The sequence below is a fragment of the Caretta caretta genome, chromosome 13 (assembly GCF_965140235.1).
Source record: "Caretta caretta isolate rCarCar2 chromosome 13, rCarCar1.hap1, whole genome shotgun sequence".
Lineage (NCBI taxonomy): Eukaryota > Metazoa > Chordata > Testudines > Cheloniidae > Caretta > Caretta caretta.
The window spans coordinates 11,077,388-11,097,910 of record NC_134218.1 but is presented as its reverse complement, the minus strand read 5'-3'; the positions used below and the strand labels follow the sequence as shown (position 1 = coordinate 11,097,910).

General features: G+C 41.6%; 2 protein-coding genes across 2 annotated transcripts; one reads left to right on the top strand and one right to left on the bottom strand.

Annotated features, from left to right (window-relative positions):
• Positions 1 to 460: 460 nt before the first annotated feature.
• On the top strand, positions 461 to 7,936 carry TUBB1 (tubulin beta 1 class VI). Its single transcript, XM_048820077.2, has 4 exons — positions 461 to 834; positions 3,329 to 3,437; positions 3,949 to 4,059; positions 5,706 to 7,936. The coding sequence occupies exons 1-4, from the start codon at positions 778 to 780 to the stop codon at positions 6,788 to 6,790; spliced, it is 1,362 nt and encodes a 453-aa protein (XP_048676034.1). The 5' UTR covers positions 461 to 777; the 3' UTR covers positions 6,791 to 7,936.
• Positions 7,937 to 12,601: 4,665 nt separating this feature from the next.
• ATP5F1E (ATP synthase F1 subunit epsilon) lies at positions 12,602 to 14,941 on the bottom strand. The gene is made up of 3 exons (XM_048820081.2): positions 14,784 to 14,941; positions 14,050 to 14,176; positions 12,602 to 12,764 (listed from the first exon to the last, which is right to left on the bottom strand). Exons 1-2 carry the CDS (start codon positions 14,813 to 14,815, stop codon positions 14,053 to 14,055), a joined length of 156 nt encoding a protein of 51 aa, XP_048676038.2. The 5' UTR covers positions 14,816 to 14,941; the 3' UTR covers positions 12,602 to 12,764; positions 14,050 to 14,052.
• Positions 14,942 to 20,523: the final 5,582 nt, after the last annotated feature.

Sequence of the window (20,523 nt, the reverse complement as noted above, 5' to 3'; positions counted from 1 at the left end):
CTTCTATAAATTCGACCTTATTCCATAGTGTAGACATACCCTTAAACAGAATATTGCTATAAAGTCATGGATACTATTTCTATTCAGACCATCATTTTAGGGATGTAAATAGCACTGGTGTTGGCAGATGTTTAGATTTCATCCTCACTGCTGCTCAGTATTTGGAGCTTTGTATTATAGCGATGAGACTATATTTTAGTGAGTTGTGGGCAATAGCATGGAGCTCTCATTGAAATCCATGGGAGTTTTGCTTGAAGATTGATGAGAGGATGTGGCATTTAACAATCACACCTTTATTTCAGAAACAGATGAGGATTTGGCTTGAATTTGTTTGCCTCTGTGTCTAAAGCAGTCTTAAGATAAGAGAGCCGCACTGCTTCAATATGGAATATAGGCACTTTTAGTGCCTCTGTGTCTGAACGGACACATTCCTCATGCCGCACAGAATTAACATTAGTTGAGGGAGAAGCAAATTCTTCCTCTCCACTTACTCTGCAACGTAAGTCTGATCGTACATTCCATACATAGGAAGAAAGCCCAGTGAATGGGAGTTTTGCCTATATGTGAGCAGGCTTTGTTAATAGGAAGATGAGCATAATGTGTGGAGTTGGATACTCCCCTGAAGCTTGTTTGAGTGACGGCGTATAAAAAAGGCCCTTTTTGAAATGAGTCCAGTGTGGCTGTAGCTGATACTGCAGGAGAGAGAGGGTTTCTGCCAGAGGCTGAGCCTAGAGGAACTGGAATAGGCTGTAGGCTGAACTTTCCAGTCTACATAAAATGCGTGAAATTGTGCATCTTCAGATTGGCCAATGTGGAAACCAAGTTGGAGCTAAGGTGAGAATTGTTTTTCAGTAACCATCATTAGTGGCAAATGATTTGGGACCATATGGGCAGTACAGGAGTGATTAAATACGGCCTGATGTGGGGTATCATGGAATTCTGTTCACAGGCAGCTTGAGAAGCATGAGAAGTGAAGGTGTAGATTTTAATGTAATAGGTACAAGCTTCTTCATCGGGCAAGTGCAAGGGCTGAGCATAAAACATCTGCAATAGTTACGTGATGATCTGGTTAGGTGAAGATTATCAGCATTCAAGGGAACTCAGTCCTGCCAAAAAACATTGGAATGTGTGCGGGTAACTTATTTATACCAGTCTTGAAAAGTTCTCATGCAAATGTATTTGTCTAGCCAAACAATGTACTACCCCCCACACTCCATATGTTGCTGATCATAATAATTTATTTTAAAAGGTGTTTTACTTGACCTTAAAAAAAATTACTTGACTTTGATAAATGAGTGAGTAGAATTGTCCCAGGTTGACAGACAGCAGAGTTAAGGTTCCAGTCTGAAACTCCCCTTACAAAAGACAAATAAATGTATATTTATATTCACATAACTCTAAAACAACTGCATCAAGGACCAGAGTTCAGACCAAAAGCAATTAAAAAAAATCCTTAGATAAACTGATTCAACCATTTTTGAGAGATATATATACATAGAGATACATACCCTGGAAATAGCTTCTCAGAGATTGCTGTTAAAGCGCGTTGTAGGGTATAAGATGGCTAATTTTTCAATGACCTTTGAGTGTCATATACTGCACATAAAATGCTATACAGTAAGTACCCTGCTAATTAAATACAAGCATTAACGCAGATGCAGCAGTGATAGAAGGCATAAAAAGTAGACAGAACAGACAGGGAACACCTCTTTGCAGCAATCTAGATGGGGATGATATTAATGAAGAGGTTGTAGTGTATCCTGAAGTTTTACTGCCCCGGGGCTTTACGTGATGTCGTCAGCACTTAGGGTTAGGGTTCCTGCCATTGCTTGTGACTGTAACTTATTTTGTTTGTATGTGAAGAAAGAAATATTATTTAAGCGTAAACCTATATCATAGGCTGTGATGGAAATGGTTATATATTGTGTTCACAGGCTATGGGAGAAATACTGTTTGTGCTGCATGACTTTTGCAGGAGTTTTTCTCTTTAGTTGGAGTCTATCAAAATGACGTGTGACAATTCAGAAAAATTAGCTTTTTAGCAGATGGATAAAACAGAAAGATTGGGCCTGGATTTCTCACCCATCCACAGTGCCCACTGACTTCTTTCCCTGGGAAATGCAGGACTAGTCCGAGAGGAAATATTTTCTGAATGAAAAAGTCAGTGTGGCTTTTTAAAGGTGTATACACTTTACTCTCTCTCTTACACATCCACACATACTCAGAAACTCTGCTCTGCAAATTGCTGGTCTCTAGTAATGTTGGTGCAAAACACAATACAAGGGGCCATCATCTAGATTTGTTACATTTATAAATTTAAAATGAAGTTATGTGCTAAAGGCAAGAGACTTTTAAAATAGAACTAGCCTGCTCATGACAGAGGGTGTGACTGCATTAACACTGCTGTAGTGAGCTGCTTAGATAAGAGACTCCAGGGCTGGATGTATGCATGGAGGTCTAGATTGGAGTTTTGCTAATTTTGTTTTTTGATGATCTGTTCCTGTATGCTCTGAGCATGTTGCCTTCAAGTCTGCCTCTTAAAAGAAAGCCGTGTTTATTTTGAATAGTTATGGGCCAGAAGCAAACTCCAGATCCAAACACTGTCAAATGTGTATCACTAAACCTGCATTACTAAAATTAAATATGATTCATTAGGAAAAGTGAAATGGCTTAGAATGTAAACTCAAGCTTGAACTCTTGAATGTATTTTCTGCATCTGCATCCCAGAGTCTGACAATGTCTATGCCAGACTCCTTATTCTATTATCTTCAGACAAACCCAACACAACTGCAGACCTAATGCCCATGCACAGTTACTTGGACTGTGTGTGCAATTGCATGTGGCAATGATCACTTATGTAGCTATCTGGTCCCATCGGTTTGGTATTGAGAGGTATGGAAGCTACACCTAAAGAAAGGTTGACTGAGTTCTGGTTGTAATGTGTAAACTTGTCTGACTCAGTTAGAATTCCTCCACACTCACTTCAGTGCTGGCCAATCCTCAAAAGCCACAGGCTGTCCCTTACTGTATATGATCATATAGGCTGGGCCTGGTGCTACTTCCCTCAAAAATCAATGGGAATCTTGCCATTGACTATAATGACCTTCTTTAGCCAACTTGCACAGTTGATGCCTAGAACTGTAAACACATATATGTTGACATTTTGTGTGTGGCGCTTATTGATTTTGCTATTAATGCCTCTGGTGCATTTCATACGAGGCTGCTTGTATTAGGTAAGATGTTTTCCCCCTTGTTGCAGTGTTTATAGGTAAATGGTGGGACTGAAGAAGCGCTTACTTGATTGTACTTAGCCCTGTTTCTTTTTCAGTTCTGGGAAGTGATAAGTGATGAACATGGAATTGATGTCACTGGGAACTACCACGGTGATTCGCCACTGCAGCTTGAGAGAATTAATGTGTACTTCAACGAAGCTCATTGTAAGTGCTCAGGGTCTTTAATGGGTTGGCTGAGCAGATTCAACACGGAAGGGTTAAAATAAAAAACACTGTGGGTGGGTGGGATTTTCAAAGTCAGTGTTTTAGGAGCACAAGTCCCATTGCCAATTGGAATCGTTCTCCTAAGTCACTTTGGTGCTTTAGAAAAATACCACCCTGTATCTTCTCTCCCTGTCGTGTAGTCCTAACTTGTTCTTACAAATCAAAGCTCCCACTGAAATCAACAAAAGTTTTCCCTATAAGCAGTAGAGGAGTGGGCCCAATGTTGATTGACCAATGAGGGTTTTTCCAGGTTGTGACGTTAGTTGATCTTCTGTACTTATTAAAGGGACTATCACTTCAATAGCATGGATTGCACTTTGCTCTGTTGTAGAATGTAGAATTTTTGTAGAATGTACTAACTGAAGTGTCTAAACTGAGGAGATGTGATGTGATGGGCGTAAGATTTTGCCTGGCTACCTGTCAATGTATTCTTACTTTCCTTTTGCCACAGCCAAGAAGTTTGTGCCCCGTTCTATCTTGGTGGACTTGGAACCTGGAACCATGGACAGTGTACGATCCAGCAAAATAGGCCCACTCTTTCGACCTGACAATTTTATTCATGGTATGTGCAATATGTTGTTAATCATATAAATAGGACATTATGGGGATACTGCGAAGGTTGACAGACCCAGAATCCCAAACACAGGGTCTCCCTAAAATATATCGTTTTTGTTTGTTTGCTTGTTTTTAAAAGCATCCCTACATAAATCAAAACAGTATTCACCCTTAACACAGAATTGCTACAATAATGTTAGAGGGAGACCGTTATGGACAATTTTGTTTAAGTTTATGTCTGGGATAGTAATAAGAACTTAAATTGTTAAAACTGAATTTTTGAAATCTGATTCACTCTTCACTGTTAATTCTGTATACATTTAATTCAATTAAAACAGACTAGTCAATTTCACTTTTCAGCCTTTGTCAGCTAATGCAATACTGCAATGACTGGATCTCCCAAAATGCCTGGGAATGTTAAAATGCAAAAAAACAAAAACAAAACCCAACAACCCAGAACACTTTGCACAGGAATTTAAAACAAAATATTTCAAGAAATCATTTTTATTGTACCTTCAGATTTTGTAAAACGGGTTTATACAAAACCTAAGTTTTAGAAACATATACAGATGCCAGTGGGTCTTTAAAATCCCAGCTGCTAAGCTAAGCAACGCATCCTATTCAAAACAAGTTTTTCAAAATCTTGGCAGAATTTATCTTTTTAATGTCAAGAAGTCAAATAATTAGAAAATAGTGTGCAAAATGTTGCAATTAACACCTAAAATTACAAAGATTGGAAGAGATAAGCAGATAAAAATTTCTGTTTTTCTCAGTTTACTTTTTGCATTTGAAAACCCTTTGTATATAGTCAGTGTCCATATTTCCTCTGTTGTGTGTAGGGTCCTTTTCTCACAGCAACGTGGAAGAGAAAACCATTTTTTTTTTAAATTGGAAAGTATGCCAATAAAGCCATAGTGAAAATATAACATTCTGGGGAATAAGTAACATTCTGAATGTTTTTAGTTGCAGAAATAGTTAGGGTATTATGATTAAGGAGAGGTTTAGAGGGTTATTGAAAATCAAGATACAGGAGTTTTACCCTGGAACGGTTCTGGGTTCACAAAAGGGATGAGCCATAGATATTTTGTATCTGAAAAAGTTTAATAAATTCCCATTTGTTTTTTGTCTGTATTTGAAATGCAGCAACTTGTGCTAGTGCTATTGGAAACTTTGAGTGTGTAAGCAGCACGTAATAAAGAATTGTGTTACTATTGAAAATGGTAGCAATTTTGTATGAATTTAGAAATTTAGCAACTAACACCAGAACTGTGTTAAAATTCAAAAGAAGATAAATAGCAAAATAAGAAAATTCCATTTCTTCATAACAATTTTGGAGGAAACATATCAGTTTGTTGACTCTTTCCTGAACTGAATGTAGAAGAGAGGTGTGCAATTGCCTATCTGGAGTTTGTCCAACCCAAGTTTTCCCAGATTCAGTGAATGCACATTACTCCTTAGTCAATGGGAATGATTAGACACTGGCCTCTTTAGAACACCTTTTTTTGTATTTGTGGGCAGTTATGATGTCTGTCCACTATGTCATTTGTCCTATGGCCTTTCTACATCTGTCAGTATTTGGCAGCATTCTTATTAATGACTTTTTACATTTGGCCTGGTAACATTGTGGCTGGTTTTCTGTAATTATATTCACAGGTAATTCAGGTGCTGGCAACAACTGGGCTAAGGGCCATTACACAGAAGGAGCTGAGCTGATTGACAGTGTAATGGATGTGGTCAGGAATGAGTGTGAGAGCTGTGATTGCCTGCAGGGGTTTCAGCTCATCCATTCACTTGGAGGAGGCACAGGATCTGGTATGGGCACACTCCTTATCAACAAAATCAGAGAAGAATACCCTGATAGGATTATTAATACTTTCAGCGTAGTGCCTTCACCCAAAGTATCAGACACAGTTGTAGAGCCATATAATGCCATACTGTCCATCCACCAGCTGATAGAGAACACAGATGACACCTTTTGTATTGACAATGAAGCTCTGTACGACATATGCTTTAGAACCCTAAAGCTCCGCAGCCCCACCTATGGTGACCTCAATCATCTGGTGTCCCTGACCATGAGTGGTGTCACCACCTCAGTCCGTTTTCCTGGTCAACTCAATGCAGATCTGAGGAAGCTGGCTGTCAACATGGTGCCTTTCCCTCGCCTGCACTTCTTTATGCCTGGCTTTGCTCCACTGACAGCTCGAGGCAGTCAGCAATACAGAGCCCTCTCGGTCCCAGAGCTTACCCAACAAATGTTTGATGCACGGAACATGATGGCAGCCTGTGACCCTCGTCATGGACGCTATTTGACTGTGGCATGCATCTTCAGAGGCCAGATGTCTACCAGAGAAGTGGATGAACAGTTGCTGGCTATCCAGACCAAAGATAGTGCCTACTTTGTGGAGTGGATCCCTAACAATGTGAAAGTGGCAGTGTGTGACATACCACCACGAGGGCTGAAGATGGCAGCCACCTTTATAGGCAACAACACAGCCATCCAAGAGCTCTTCATTAGAGTTTCTGAACAGTTCTCAGCTATGTTCAGACGGAAAGCATTTCTCCACTGGTATACTGGTGAAGGTATGGATGAGATGGAGTTTTCTGAAGCAGAAGGCAATACCAATGACTTGGTGTCTGAGTACCAACAGTATCAGGATGCTTCAGGAGATGTAGATGAATATAAAGAGGTAGAAGTGGAAGTTAACCAAGAACAAGAAACACTTGAAAAAGATTTTTAATATCAGAACACTATCCAAGAACACTTATTGAATGTACATCTTCTATTAAAAAGTAATACTCACCTACCTATCTGAAGGGAGAACTCTTAAAAGTATCTACCTTTCTCTATATTAAATCAAAGCATATCCACTGTATATATGAGTATAAAGTATTGTGACACTGAAATTAACACCCATAGTGCCTTTTCCTCGTAAACAATGTCTGGTACAGCAAACCCCACAAAAATAACAACCACAAGAGCAAGTTGTGCTATGTCAGCCATCTTCACAATTCACTAGCTTTTAGAATGGTATAGTCAGATTCTGAATGTAACAGCGTGTTGTGTGTGACAAAAGTCATGACAATGAGTGTTGGTGTAATATGCTCTAAACTGTCATAACGTTTATGTATTCTCAGGCAAATGGAGATTTAGGTTTTACATTTGGGAATTTTAGAAGGATACATGTGTATTTATCCATCAGGTTATAACAGTAAGTACCTATTTTGTTCTGCACACCAATCAGCAAGCTGAATCAGTGTTTGTTAAGGAGTGTAGAAAAAAGTTTTAAGATACCTTCTAAAACATTTCTTAACAGACTGAAAGAGTATTAACCAATAACATCACTTTCTTTTTGTTTTACATTATGGAAGATTTTTTGTATTCGCAATGTTTTTATATTTCATCTTCAATTACATATTTAGAGTGGTTTATATCAGCTCATAGTTTTGTGAACTTTATCTAGAAGTTTCTTTTGGTGCCGTCCCTCTCCCTTTAAAGAGTGTATTTATAACTTTTCCTCTTATTGTTTCATACAGTGAACTAAATAGAATGGTTTGCAGCTAGTTTGAGATGTAACCCCAATGTCACAATTCAGTTTACATAATTTAGGAAAGTTAAAAACAACAATGCATCTCACTCAAAGACAGATCCTGTTGCTCCTGTTGCTAGCCATTGTGGTGATGTTATCCATTCAATGCTATTTATAATATAGCAACTATTACTGTGGTGTTTTGATGTTTTCTGAATCATTCCCCCACTTTAAACAAATATTTAACAGTTTACTCAAATAATTTCTAAGACCTTTACAAGACTTTTTTGAAAATATTTTTCCTTGTCTATCAAATGTGCTTCATTAAAAGTTAAATCTCATAAAAAAACAAATGTTTATGTTCCAGACAAATTTGAGCTTTTTTAAGTTTATGCATTATTTAAATAAAAAGAAAAGACAAAAATTGTTAGGTCATTTCTTTCCCATCCTTTCAAGCTCTAACTTTGCCACTTGCTTGGAGATGAAATAATTAACTTTTCTAGGGTAGAACCTTAAAAGATGAATGCAAGTCCCATTAATATGCAATTCCACTTAACACATGAACACTTTAAAATCTTACAGCCAGTGGCTATTAGAATCAACTACAGAATCATAGTTCAGTTGTGTATGTTCTGAAAGTATTTTAAAAATGTGATTTCATCTGTCTTTTTATGGTCTGTACCAACGAACTGACTCCATTCTCTTCCAATGAGAGGTGAATGGCAAGGTGACTTAACTAAGACTTGCTGTGCAAATGGGTTACGACTACGTATGTAGATTACTCAGTCTCCACTGCGATGCTAAGAGTAGGGTAAGCCCCATCATGAATGGATAAAAGACATTTATTTTTCTCAGCCCAAACCACAAAACTTGGTTACTACTTATCTGGGAAATAAGACAATCGAGCCAGTTATCTGTGGAAGAGCCAGGTCCGACCTGTTTATAAGAGTCTCTTGCTTCAAATGCAGACAACATGGTCCACAGCATTCCCTCTGTCAGAAAAGGGTCATTAAACAAAAGGTGACATTTTCAAATGAGCCTGATTTAGGAGCACAAGTCCCAGTGGCTTGGGAAGAACTGCAACTTTAACCCAGTTTGTTCACTACATTGAACACAGTGTGCCTTGTCTACACAAGGCTTTTCAAACATGTTAGCTAGCACATATTAGCAAACATCACAACTTTACATCCTAATCTAGAAAAAGTTTTAGGCTGTTTGGAAAAATCCCAGCCAAAGTGTCTCTCTCTGAGCACTAAGCTTTTCACTCATACTCACTCCCAAGTCAGAAACTGAATCTGTACCATTACTCTTCTTGAGCCACAGCTTAGGTTAGACTGAAAGTCTCCAAGGAACAGGTTCTCCTGCAGTAGTTCATTTGCGCAATGACCTGCTCTGTCACATCTCTTTGGCCTTCTGTTTTGAGAAATGGAACTTGAAATTTGTCTAGATAACTGTATTACAAGCCAAGCAGCACTCTGAAGTTTATACATGCCTTTAAGGTAACTTTTTCCTTCTGTAAAAAATTCATATACAAGGAACCAAGAACATTAAAAACATGTTCAAGATTTGTGTACTGTCCAGAACAAAATGCTTGACGCTTCAGTTGCATTAGTCTGGTCATACAAGTGAACACACTCAGTGACCCAGCTATTCTGTACACCTAAACTTGGACACTGTTACATAGCTCACACATTCTGTTGCTGAATGATTAACTTTGAAAGGACTCCTGTAGCAAAGAGATAAGTAACAAGCTAGGAGTATGAAAGCCTCAATGACACTGAATTATTTTTAAAGATGCTGTCTTTTAATGAAAACTAGTTGTTCTACTTAGTGACAATTCTGCATATGCTATTTCCATTTTCTTATCATTATATGCGAACAGGAATAGCTGAACGAAGTCAGAATCTTAGATGGCGTGTATCTACTTCATCTGAATTAGGATAGGTTAGCAAAGTTGTGGGCCATACAGTCCACCTTCTAGCTGAGCCACCCCTTTGCTGTTTGCTATTTCCCCTATACTCCCCTACTGCTCTATTTTTGGTGAACACATTTGAGTATCCTATCCTTTTATGACTGTCATTACTGTCGGTGAAACTGTCAACTTACAAGAAATGACCCATAGAATTGGTTGTGGTGTATACCCCACCTTCCTGTTATTTTGCCCACACAATGATGTGTGAGTGCTGATGAATGTTCAAGTATTAAAGATAGGACCAGAGCATCAGATGTTATTAAATTTATATAGAACATTTGTACCTTTAGAGACTAGACAACTAGACACTGGGGGAAGGGGTAGTAATGGAATGGTACAAAAAAACCTCAGACACTGTACTTAGTACTGGGGTTGTCAGAGTTGTGATTTCAGTAACAAAAAAACATGAGGTGCACTTTATTAGTCAAATTCATGTTTTGTCACCTTCTACTGGAACACTGTGGGTTCTGTTTCCTGTAGCTACAATGAAAAGGTTAGCTGATCGATGGTAGGGCCACTCAACCACCATGGAAACCTCCACCCCATAGTGTCTTTCTAACTGCCCCATAAAACATAGCAACCCGGAAGATCCAGCAAGTGTGGCAAAAAATACCATGTACAAGGCACCCATAATTTTCAAGTGTTTGAGTAGAGTTTAACTGTGATTGTTGCATAAATTTCAAGAGAAAAAAAAAAGTGAGATTTTAAAAAGCAAGCAATGTGTCTTAGAACAGGCCTGGGCAAACCACGATCTGCACCATGCGGCTCGGCCCCGCTCCAGCCAGAGCACTGGGTCGGTGGCTGGACCACACTGCTTAGCCCCGCTCTGGCCAAGGTGTTGGGTCGGAGGTCATATCACACAGCTTGGCCCCACTCTGGCCACAGGATGAAGGCCGCCCCACGCAGCTTGGCCCTGCTCTGGTGCTCCAGCTGGGGTGCAGGGTCGGGGGCCACATCACATGGCTCCTGGAAGCCGCGGCATTGACCTGCTCCGGCTCCTACATGCTCCAATGGGAGCTGAAGGGGCAGTGCCAGCAGATGGGGCAGCGTGCAGAGCCACCTGGCCGCACCAGAGCCAGAGAAGGGATATGCCACCGCTTCTGGGAGCCGCTTGAGGTAAGCACTGCTCAGAGCCTGTGCCTCTCTCCACACCCCAACCCCCTGCCCCAGCCCTGATCCCCCTCCCGCTCTCCAAGCCCCTCAATCCCAGCCCCGAGCACCCTCCTGCACACCAAACCTCTCATCCCGAGCCGCACCCAAGCCCACACCCCCAGCTGGAACCTACACCCCTTCCTGCACCCCAGCCCCATAATCCTCCTGCCCTCCAAACCCCTCAGTCCCAGCCCAGAGCACCCTCCTACACCCCAAACTCATCCTCATTAAAGTCTATGAGCTTGAATTGTTTCCACATTGACTGCTTTTTAAAAATAATTGCAATTTGGTAAAATTCTTGTGTCTTCAATAGCATGCCTGGAATTTTTTCTTTTTAAATATTTCTAGAATTTTCTGCTTCCTTGCTGAGGTTTTTAAACAGACTTTTCCCGCAAGGAACAGTTCTTAGGGCCACACACATTTTGTGCACATACATAACCTCAATCCTGACCTCACTTGCTAAGCAACCTGGGAAGTAGATATCTATGCAGTGAAAGGGGCTTCCTTGGGAGTTTGTGGAGAAAAGTCCCCTTTCCCTGTGTAGGCATTCTGGGAAAGAGGACACCCTGCTGGTTCTAAACTCAGAAAGAGTAATGCTATTGCTGTTACTTATGAACACCCTTTAGTACAATCCAGAAAAACAGGAGAGCTCCTTTCAGACCAAGGAATGAAAGTAATGTTCAACATATGAAATCCCTTCAGAGGAAACTGAAGTACGCTAACAGAATGGTTTCCATTTCTTTCCATACACAGCTATGACACTTGCCAATAGAAGACTGTAACAGGTGTTAGGCTGAAGTAAATTATAACCTTCAGAGGGAAATTTGGTCTTTAGATATCACACATTTTAGAACTGTTACTGACAGGTTTCAGAGGAACAGCCGTGTTAGTCTGTATTCGCAAAAAGAAAAGGAGTACTTGTGGCACCTTAGAGACTAACCAATTTATTTGAGCATGAGCTTTCGTGAGCTACAGCTCACTTCATCAGATGTTTACCGTGGAAACTGCAGCAGACTTTATATACACACAGAGAATATGAAACAATACCTCCTCCCACCCCACTGTCCTGCTGGTAATAGCTTATCTAAAGTGATCAACAGGTGGGCCATTTCCAGCACAAATCCAGGTTTTCTCACCCTCCACCCCCCCACACAAATTCACTCTCCTGCTGGTGCTAGCCCATCCAAAGTGACAAAGTCCGCTGCAGTTTCCACGGTAAACATCTGATGAAGTGAGCTGTAGCTCACGAAAGCTCATGCTCAAATAAATTGGTTAGTCTCTAAGGTGCCACAAGAACTGTTAATGTGTCCAAAAATTTACCATTTCTTGAATGTAGAAGTTTGTTTAATGCTTGCAGTGAATTGGGAACATCAAGTCCTAAAGATAATCTGTGAAGAACCTGGATTTGTGCCTTTATTTTCCCCCATTTTTTTTACTTTCAAAATACCAGGAATGTCAACTCTGGTATCCTTGGGTTTTGGTAGTAGACTTCTTGGGAGTGAAGGGGTATCACAGAACATGTTTATTGTGAGCTCCTCAAAGGAGATAGATGCCTTTTTGTAAAGATTGAATACCTTTCTCCAAGATGTTCATTAGTCACTGAAGGTAAATAGTTGAGTAGTCAAACAAAAACAAACAAACAAACAAGAAAACCCTCTTCCCCTCTCAGCTTTTATTAAACTCCTCAAAATTCACCATTTTATTCGTTTTGCAGTAATTAAGCCATCTAAAGTAGATGAAGCATGAATTTCCAATATAAAAGCCACTAAAATTCCTTTAAGAAGTTTAATAATTTGTCTCACACACAAAAAGTAAAAGTAAATGCCCCTTCCAAAGATAGTAACTCATGCTTTCAAAGAGAAACGTAACTCATGCTTTCAAAGAGAAACCATAATAGCTTCTATGGTCATGGTGAACTAAAAGTTCAGTTTATTAGCATGTTGATTTACACATGCAGACAGATTTTATAGCTAACATGGAGAGACTACATTGCACATCTGCAGACCCATAACCTTGTCTTCACTTGATAGTTTGTCCATACAGTTCTTCACAGGGCCAATCCTATGAGAGATTTAAAGAACATAATAAGTCTCACTAGCTCAATGAACAATGATTTATTCAACATGGAACAGCATCAACATAAAGAGACCCACCCATGAATACGACACTGAGTGGTTAGGGCACTCAACTGTTCAAATCCCTGCTCCAATTTGGGGATTCAAACTAGGAGCTCCCACCTCCCAAGTAAGTGCCCAATTTGTAAATCTAGCCCTTTGTGTTCAGAGGACAACAAAACACTAAGACTGAAGTTATTTACTTTGTCAACCTTTGTAACGGATGATCCTAGTTCAGTTGTTTGTATTTATCTGCAAATTTTTAGATAACATTGCTCCAACTTCTTGAATAGTGACATTATGCAGACATGGTTACTATCAACATAAATACAATGGAAGTTTTGCCCATGATGCTGAAGGAAAACATGGCACCTTTACTGAGAAAGATAGATATCTCAGACTGCAGTTCTAGTCACATGACTTCATGTATTCTTTGGCCGGTTTTGACTAGCCAGGCTAAATCAGACACACACACACACACACTAGATTTCTCATCAATAGTCATTCCAGTCCATAGATAGCTGGAAAAATGCATCTTTAATTGCTTGCAGTGTACATACCCTTACAAGTGAAGGGACAAGTAGTATCCACCTTTCACAAGCATAAAACATTTGCTCAACAGAAAAACAATATAGTGGAGATTAAGTTGCCTGTTAACCATCTGGGGAAGAGTTATTTAGGAATGAACTTTGGCTCTGTGTGCTAGGTTGGGTGGGGCAGAGTTTAGATTCCAAATCAATTGCTTGGTCTTGTTCAAATGAAGTGGAGAAACTTTAAAAAAAAAAAAAAAAAAAAAAAACCACACAAGAGGGGAACCCCCCCCCACAAAACAGCTATTCAAGCTAAAACCTTTTAAGCCGCCTGTAACAGTTTGACCCAACCAGACACAAATAGAGCTCAAAGTCCCCACAACCTAAACTCTTGTTTGAGGGCTGAGAGGATCTCATTTTACTGAGCTGAGATTAAATAGTTTCCTCCTATCCCTGAACCAACTGGTAGTCTAAGAAATCTGCACACAGCTCCAATATGCTACTCAACAGCCTATGCAACCAGTCTTATGCACTAAGATCTGGGCTACACTTTCTGCACAGCGTACAAGCTACCTGCAGGTTTTAGACTGTTGTTAACCTGAAAGGTAATATGAAAGGATTCCTCAATATCACTCACCTTGAGAAGAAGTTAGGAACCTATAATAAGGGATCCAAAAAACCCTTCCCATACTATTTACTTACATCTTACTCCTTTTTAGGTTTCACTATTTTTATAGTGGCCACAGCAGCTTTTTCTGCCTCAGCTTTGTATTGTGGTTTCATTGCTGCTCTGACAGCCTTGGCACAGATCTGGGAATAGCGGATGTAGCTGAAAAGAGGAAACAAAAGGATGAAAATCAGGTGGGGCCCCAAGAACTAACATAATCAGCTCCAGGGACTCTAACAGCAGCCGAAAGTGGTGCCAACAACTGTACTGCCACGTTTTTAGGCAGTTCCCTCTGTTGCGGGCCCTTCCTGGCGAGGCCCCCTCCTCTGCCTGGTGAGGAGCCAGAACCTCGCCAGTCAGTGGGTGTGATCGCACGGGGGGGGGGGGGGGGGGTCGACAGGCTCTCGCCGTTGGCCCCAGGAGGCCAAGGGGGCTGAAGCTAGGGGTGTGGCAGCACCTCCTGGCTCGAAATTGTTCCATCGCATACAGGGTTTGCGGTTTCCTTCAATGGCTTTCAGCTCCCTCACTACAGAATTTGTTCCAGAACAACACTCGGGATCGCTCCCTAGCTCGGCAGCGGCCAGGCGGGGCTCCCAACCTCGGCTCTCCAGGGGCCTCCTCCCCGCCGCGCCTGGACCCCAGGCGGCCACGGGGCACCTCTCCGCTCGGGGACACTGAGGAGCCTCCGAGCCAGGCCTCAGCGCTCCCCCCACAGCCGCAGGAGACGGGGATATAAGGCAGGCGCGGGCTGGCCGCGAGCAGCCGGTACCTGAGCCCGGCCTGTCTCCAGTACACCACCATGGCTGCGGTTCCGGGGCCTCAGGGCGCAAGCAGCCGAGACCCCCCAAGCACCAAGGTCAGCGCGCACCGGAACAGGAAAGGCCGAGAAACTCGCCGGTAACCAATCAGAAGCCGTCCCATTTCACCAATCAAAGTTTACATCACCTCAAGGAACTCGGCCAATCGCGGCCAACTAGCTCTTCCCACCAATCACAACACGATTCCCCTGTGCCGCCAATCAGAGTGCGGAGTGACCTGGCACCGCCCCGTTTGCTGCCGGGTTTGGCCGCGAAGCGGTGCGGGCAGGAGGCAGGCGGGCGCTCTTGGCAACCAGCGGCCCCTGACGGGCCTGGGTGTCCGGCTGCGGTGGCAAGAAATCCCCGGCCTAGCACCTGTGGCACTGCCCAGCCACCACGGGTCCATGTCGCGCCCCGAGCCCCTGCAGGCGAAATCTCACCGAGGCTGAGCCAGTCAGCGCAGGGCTGCTAAAGCAGCCCGGGGTTTGCCCCCAGCGCTAGCCCCGAGGGGGCCTGCCCCAAGCCCCGCTCAGTCCAGGGCGGAGCGCCGCCTCCACAGCCCTGGCAAGGTTGTGCGAACACGATAACCCCCGCATGGGCGTCGTTAACCTAAAACCCCACACTTCTGTCTGAAGTCTGCCTCACCTACTGCTGCCCCAGGTGACACCCAAGATCTCGGTCACTGAACGAGATTAGGGGAAAACATCCTTCCCTTTCTGTTTCTTGGTGCATTCAAGAATGCCTTGGGGGCAGTCAGTTCCACTCTTCCCTGATCAATAGCTAATTAGGACCCGATTCAGGGTTTCATAAAGCCAAAGGAGGCCCACCTCCAGGGAACAGTTTACAGGACCAGGGCCTTTTGCCCCTGTTGCTTTGTGTGGGTCTTTAACACAGCAACCAGAGAGAGAGGGGAAAAAACCACACTAAAATTGGGGAAGGGGAAGTAAGGGTAGGTGTGGTATCCAGAACTCTCTTGAAATTGACTAGATTTCAAGTTGACTGTGTTCACTGAAGAATATATTTTTATGAAAATGTTTTCTAATGTTCAACAATCTGTGGGTATTGTTAACCCTAGACACCACAGCCCCAATCCTGACAACTGTCTCTGGGCTGGCAGACCTCCGACCTGCATAGGTTTCAGAGTAGCAGCCCTGTTAGTCTGTATCTGCCAAAAGAAAAGGAGTACTTGTGGCACCTTAGAGACTAATATTTCTTTGAGCATAAGCTGTAGCTCACAAAAGCTTATGCTCAGATAACTATGTTAGTCTCTAAGGTGCCACAAGTACTCCTTTTCTTTTTGCTGACCTGCATAATGTTTCAAACACTAACGGGGGGCTACATGAGTTCAGAGGTCTGTCTAAAGGGAACCAGTTTCAGGATCAGGGCCTAGGTTTTTCATTTCTAAAACCACTGCCAATAACTTGCTTGAAAATCACCAAAAGTTAGGACAAAACAAAACAGAAAGGAAATCATAATTATTTTCTACAAGGCTGGAGAACAGTGGATGGTCTTATTCATCATCACATAATGGCATCTTACATTTATATAACACTTTTCAGTAGGGTTTTAGATTACAACTGACTAAAATATAGCTGAAGCAAACATCTGAGATATGCTTTTATAAAATACACATAACCCACGCCCAGATAATCATATCTGACGAGCTGAAAATTGTTAGCAAAGGTGTCCGCAGACCCTAAAATTCTCCCACACTCACTGAGACCTCATCCTTGGGAAAGTGAGGCTTTAAAAAGGTCCTCCTTTATATATAACAAAAGAAAGCTGTCTTTTTAATATTTGTATACTCCTGAAAACTATACCCATCATTTGCCTAAACAGAGACATGGAAAGGAGGGAAAATATATACCACTAACCTGAAACCCTAATTTAATCATTTTCTACAGTGGCCTGAAAACAGTGGGTTACTTTACATATATAACAACAATTTAAAAAAAGATGGATGCAAGCACGCCCTCCTGCAAATTGAAGGTCAGAAATTTGAGGATGAATCTCTGAGCTTCCCTTATGGAGCCTGAGCCAAAGCTCATGTAAATCAATGGGCTTTGGATCAACATAGGTGTTAGGGAATCCCTGAAGACCTGTGCCATTCATGCAGATTCACTATTCTTCCATGGCTCTTCTGGGCTACGCTGCAGTCTGTCTCCATAAAAGCTACACTGCAAAAATTTCCTCAGTAGAGACTGCTCCTTGTAATGCCTTTAAAGGAAACTTCTCAAGTGTGAAGCGGCTCCACTATGAAGTGAAGCCTCAAGCAGATTTAGTGCTGGTTGCCTTCTGAGATGACATATGCATGTTGGTCTGCTCCCGGTGCAGGGGTTCTGGGAAGGGGCAGAGATGGTGCTATGGAGATGGATTTAAACTGGACATGATCTGAAAACCAGCCTCTCTATCATCCTTTCAGAGCTGTTGCCAGAAAAGCAGTATTTGAATGGTTCATCATGGAAGCAAAGCCTATTTCATTCCATCAGAGAGAAGCAGGACACTGCACTTGGCAAATCCAATAAACATATCAACTTATTAGTGTGTCTGTCTCACACACAGAAGTCTCTACATGGCAAAGAACAGGTCATTTCCCAATGCACTAGAGCTTCCACTTGGTCTAAAAACCATGATAATAAAAAATTCATACATGATAAGAATGACAACATAGCTTCCCCAGAATCCAAACCTGAGCTTGGTGGATAGCACTGATGAAAGATGTGAGACTCAGTCCTGGAGACATCTATTCATGCACAGATACACACAGTTACACAGCATGTACAGCAAAGGCAGTAAAAGTGAAAACGTGTCCATTTTGCCACACCAGTGTGCCTGAAAACCCTGTAAGTCTGGAAGGAGGAGTTCACATTCCCTACTTGACCTTTCCATAGTGATTGCTAGCAAGGGTTCCAATTAGTGCTACTGGTGATTATTGTGTGTGTTTTAAGGTGGACACTTATCTATACAGAACTGAACTTGACCAGCTCATTTCACCTAAGCCACTAATTTGCTGATTTTTAAGAGGCTACTCAACAGCTTGACATCATTGCAGCAGTTGAAGTCAAACTTAATTTTTAAAAGCTTTTATAAAATAAAAACATCTCACAATTTCTCCTATAATAATTTCACAAAAATTATTATAAAAGCAGATAATCTTCTTTGATGTGTTTATTTTCTTGCTTGGTTTTCTACAAGTCATTTTTGCTCTCTTACTTATGAAGCATACATGGCATGTTGGAATAGTTTTCCAGCATGTGAAAAGTAACCTATTACTACAGAAATACAAATTATTTCTACTGCACACACAGCACTTTGGGCACAACAGCCAGAGAGAGAGTGTCAGTCAGTCAATATCAAACCCAACAAACTGAATCAACAGTCTGAAAGCACAGGTAGCATCAGTGACGAAAACAAAAAAAAAGCAGGACAGAAAGCAGCATTGGAATATGCTCACCTCCACTGTGCCAACAAATTAGGTGATGCACAGCTAACTGTTCTATTTGTTAAATCCAAGTTATTTTAGTATTGGTGGGAGACAAGGAAGGGTTATTTTTAAACTAGGGTTGCTTTGACTTGTTACACCTGGTGATTTCATTTGATAAATACCATAGCTCCAAGCAAGGTCATTTGATGCCTCATGTGTTGCTCAAACCACCAAGATAATTTATTAGGATATTAGAAGCCCTGGGTAAATTTATCCCACTAAATGTTACTCTACTTTTCTCTGTCTTCCCAACTCCATCTCGTGCCTGTCTTTCTAGCTCTGTCTCTCTCTTCCTCTTTTTCATCCTGCCTTCCACTTTTATCCATGTCTTTCCTCTCACCATAGATCAGTGAGACAAAGTACCTACCTTGAATTGCGCACACTTCGCTCAAGTTTTGCAGACATGCAAACTGAGTACAATTATTTGACCATTTAGCCCTTTTGTCATCCGTTGATCTTTGGTAGGAAGATGAAAAATCAATATGAGTCTCTAAAAAGAGGCAGGGCTCTGAGAGAGGTAGCAGGCTGAGACAGAATGAGGCTTAGTGTATGAACATAAAAGCAGAGCTTTACAAAAACTCTATAATATAGATGAATAACTTTTCTGCAGCCATAAACAAGGCACCACTACAGATCTGTACAAACTGTTTTCATACACAGGGTTGAGTACAATTTATAGAACTCTCCCCAAACCCAGAACTCTCCCAAAAAGGAACTCATTTAGAGAGCTGTAACAGAGAGGTCCTGAGATTCTAAAGAGGTGAGATTGGAAAGGTCCAGAGAAACTGAAGAGGTGAGAGAAGAGGCATCCTGAAAGGTGAGGTCAGAGAGGTCCAGAAAGGGTGAAGAGACGAGATTAGAAACATCCAGAGAGGTTGATAAGGATAAATCAGAGGAACCCTGAGATGTTAAAGTGTTAAAATTAGTGAGGTCTAGTGAGGGTGAAGAGGTTGAAGAGGTGAGATCAGATACATCCAGAAAGGGTGAAGAGACTGCATAAGGAAGGTCCAAGGAAGCTGAAGAGGTGTGACTGGAGAAGTCTAAGGAGGGTGAAGATGAGAAACTGGAGAGGTCCAAGGAGGCAGAAGAAGTGGAACCGGAGAGGTCCAAGGATACCGAAGAGCTGGGATTAGAAAGGTCCAGAGACCCTGAAAAGGTGAGACTGGAAAGGTCCAACGAGATTGAAGAGGTGAGACTGGAGAGCTGCAAGGAATCTGAAGACGTGAGACTGGAGAGCTCCAAGGAAATTGAAGTGGTAATGCTGGAGACATCCAGAGAGGCCAAAGAGCTGCAACTAGAGAGGTCCAGAGAAGATGAAGAGGCGAGATCAGAGAGGTCCAGGGAGGATGAAGAAGTGTTGCTCGAAAGGTCCAAAGAATCTGAGGAGCTGAGACTGGAGAGGTCCAACGAATCTGAAAAGATGAGTTTGGAGAGTTCTAAGGAGGCTGAAGACTCAAAAATGGAGGGGTCCAGGGAGGCCAAAAAGGTGAGACCAGGGAGTTCCAGGGATGCTGAAGAGACTGAAAAGCCAAGTAAATCCACAAAATGATTGGTGTCTTATACAATCATAGGCAGATTCAGCTAAAACTCTCCAACAATGAAAATGCTAAGAAAATATAAAACAATGAGAACATGAAAACCAATTAATATTACTACTGAAAGTAACTAAACACAGATTTCACTCTGGGATTTTAATCAACTAAATTCTAAAATTACAAGCTCACAGCACTATCCCTTAGAACACTAGCATTTGCCAGAATCCCAGACAAGTAAATGCATAGAAGCATTTGTGCATCAGTATGTATCTGTCTTTTTAAGTGTATCTATGTCTCTAGACCATAATCTATGCAAAATCTTAGCACAGGACCCTCCAAATACCCTCCTGTTACATACACAGGCTCATCACCTTGTCTGATGATTTAAAATAAAATAATAATTAAATAAGAGAATGAAAATTACTAAACTTTCTTTTCAACTTCTGGTCTCCAGATACCAGAGGGCATTTGGTGCCATAATAATTAGAGTGGAATAAATGCCATTGCAGACAGATATTTGTTTAAACTGTAAGCCATTAAAAACCAATGTAGTTGTAAATGGCAAGTGAGAGTCCTACTTGACCTATCATTATAAAGATATAATGGATCATTTCTTTTTCATCTGAATCAATGCTGAGAGAGGTGGCATAATTCAGCAAAGTGCACCTCCTTGAGGACATTAATAGAGATGGA